The 2,954-nt window shown below is 57.5% G+C and overlaps 1 protein-coding gene across 1 annotated transcript in view; it reads left to right on the top strand.

The window, feature by feature from the left end:
* Window positions 1-2,835: 2,835 nt before the first annotated feature.
* The window catches only part of ERMN (ermin, ERM-like protein), a 3,424-nt gene continuing 3,305 nt past the window's right edge, over window positions 2,836-2,954 (top strand). The window contains exon 1 of the mRNA XM_009885476.1: window positions 2,836-2,946. Coding sequence (XP_009883778.1) covers window positions 2,836-2,946 — 111 coding nt within the window. The remainder of the gene's footprint in view (window positions 2,947-2,954) is intronic.

Raw genomic sequence — 2,954 nt, 5'->3', positions numbered from 1 at the left:
CCTGCAAACCCCCTGCAAACCCCCCGCAGCCCCCCTGCCCCGGCGGCCTCGTCCTGTTTCTGGGATGAACGGGAATTGCTGTGGCTCTGAGGAGTGACCTTGCTGACTCTGAAACCCCTGCTGTGCCTGGGCGCCTCTGAAATCCCACGTGCAATTTGTGAAATTTTAGCAAAGGACAGCTCCAACGGAAACTTCCTGTGCTAAAGGTCGCACGGAAAATGGTTTGTAATAGATTCATGCAAATCGTGCTTCGACCACAAGGCGCTTATTTGGGGAAAATGTGAACTGTCAAGAATCAGTTGCATAACCAATAGATAGCACCAGGAAATACCAAAAATTGTTTCAATATCTTTTTGCAATCAGGAGGTCATCGCCATCCCTGGAGGTGTTTAAGAGCCGGGCAGACGCGATGCCGAGGGACATGGGTTAGTGGTGGTTGTGACACTGTGTGAGCAGTGTCAGGTTGATGGTTGGACTCAGTGACTCAATGGTCCCTTCCAGCCTAGACAATTCTATGATTCTAGGTCAGGCAGGCAGGTCCCTGGGGAGGGGGGGACAGGACCTGTCCCCATCCCCGGGGGAGCTGACACGGCTCCTGGCTCAGCGGGGCTCACGCTTGCCAAGCCTGGTGCCCCATTTTCAGCTTTGGGTTATTTCCAACATGAAGCCTGGCCGGGAGCTGGCCCCACGCTCGAGCCCCGGTGCGGGATTCGTGCCGGCTGCACCGAGAGGGCTGCAGTGCGCATCCCAGGGTGGCCGTGGCCACATCCCCGCTCCGCCCTGGTGCCCGCTGCCGGGTCAGTGATGAGCCGGACTGGCCCGTGCAGGGCCGGAGCGGGACATCCCCATGGCTCTTGTGCACAGAGCGAGGTGACGGCGCGGACGGGCAGTGCGGGTGTCTGGCTGCATCTGGGCCGGTGTTCCCAGGTCGGTGCTGCCTCTGTCGCCCGCAGCTCTCCCAGGTGCGCTGGGCAGCACAGCCCCAGGCTGACGGCACAGCAGGGATGCTCAGGCAAGTCCCGGCTGTGAAACCTTTGTCCTGGTGTTTCCACACCAAGGGAAACCCTGGGGACAGGACCGGTTGAACGAGAAATCACCTGCAGGGCCCTTTGGATTATCTCAGGAATATGGAAATAGCTTGATAAGAATAGAAAGTAACCTTCCAGTCCCTAAAGGGGCTCCAGGAGAGCTGGGAAGGACTTTTTACAAGGACATGTAGTGATAGGATGAGGGGGAACGGCTTCAAACTGGAAGAAGGGAGATTTAGATGAGGTATCAGGAAGAAATCCTTGCCTGTGCGGGTGGTGATCCCCCGGGGCAGGTTGCCCCGAGAAGCTGTGGCTGCCCCATCCCTGGAGGTGTTCAAGGCCAGGTTGGACGGGGCTTGGAGCAACCTGGGCTGGTGGGAGGTGTCCCTGCCCAGGGCAGGGGGTGGGACTGGATGGGCTTCAAGGGCCCTTCCAACCCAAACCATTCTATGATTCTGTGATTCCCCTCTCCAGCCGTCAGCCCGTGCCGGGTACCCAGCCTCTCCTGAGGGCACCTACTGCTGCCTGTTGTCAACTAGCTGTCAAACCTTATCATCCAGTCGTCTTGGACGAATTTTTCCAGCAAAACGTTGATTTAATAAATCAATTGCTCCAAACTAATTTTCATGACAATGATTAAAAGCTGTTGATTAAAAAATGCAAATTCAGATGAAGAAAACCAGGGGGAAGGCTTTGGGGTCCATTTCTAATCAAGGTCTGAACTCGACAAGAGGATTTCCAAATCCTAAAGCCCAAAGATGTCAAAAACGTTGTATTGTGCGAACACAAAAAGTCATTCACAGCAGGAGATTACACTCTTACGTAAACCTGAGTTGAGACGAGTTCAACTTCGGTGAGAGAATGCCATGGTGCTGCCGGGGCAATCCTCCCGCTTCCCTCTGTAAAACCTTCCCCTCTCGCCCCTGCTGGCCTTAGGTCTGACCAGTAACTGCGGATGTAAGTGCTAAGCCCATACCTTGCCCCTTTTATATTCCTTTAAAGAGAGTTTCCGCTGCCCCACCTCTCCCTCGGCTCACACCTCGTCACAGAACATCACTTTGGCTCGTGCTTCTGCTTTTCCCCTTCCAGTCCTGTCCCCGGGGGCTGAGCCCTGGCGGTGCGTGTCACTGCGCGGGGAATGGCTGCGCAACACGCACGGCCGTGTGCGGGGCATGTGCCCTCCCAACCAGCCCGTTGGTCCCCCGACAAGTGCAGAATGCCTTCATTGTCCGGCCAGCGGCACGGCGCGGTTTATCGGCACACAAACCCGATGGGGAATGTTAAGCGGGTTAGGTGGCGGCAGCGCTATGGAAGGAAGGTGGTCACCCTCCGGGGATTAGGGGTCAGAACAATCGCCGTCCCTGTGACCAGGCGGAGACACAAAGAGCCATTGTGCCCAGAGGACAAAATCTCTGTTTATTACCGCGGAGCTGACATGCTGAACGACCCGCGCTCCACGCCAGCACAAAAGCTTCCTTGCTTCAGATTGTTTGTTTATGTAAATTAAAATGGTGCATTTAATTATGCAACGGGACGAGGCTCAGCAACAAGGGAGGTGCTGATTGGATCGCCCCGTGGCCAGAGCCCGCTGGCAAGCCCTCGGCACATCTGATGGTGCCACCGCCGTCCCGGCTCCGCCGCAGCACCCGCAGGAGCGGAGACGCGCGTTGACCGTTTGCGCAGGGGACCGAAACCCCCCGGGGGGGAGAAGGGGTGAGGTGCAGCACTCCCCACCCCGGGGTGCAGGGGCGGGGCCCCCGGCGCTGCACGGCCCCGGTCGGCGGCGCGGTGCGGCGCGGCTCTAAGCATGACAGAAGAAGTCCCAGCAGCATCCACCATGCCCGAGTGCAACGGGAGCGTAGCCCCGGAGAAGGGCCCACTGCAGGTCATCGGCGTCATCGATGAAATAGCAAAATCTGTCGGGAC

Source organism: Charadrius vociferus, unplaced genomic scaffold (assembly GCF_000708025.1).
Source record: "Charadrius vociferus isolate BGI_N301 unplaced genomic scaffold, ASM70802v2 scaffold404, whole genome shotgun sequence".
Taxonomy (NCBI): Eukaryota; Metazoa; Chordata; class Aves; order Charadriiformes; family Charadriidae; genus Charadrius; species Charadrius vociferus.
This window is presented reverse-complemented; position numbering and strand designations above follow the sequence as displayed.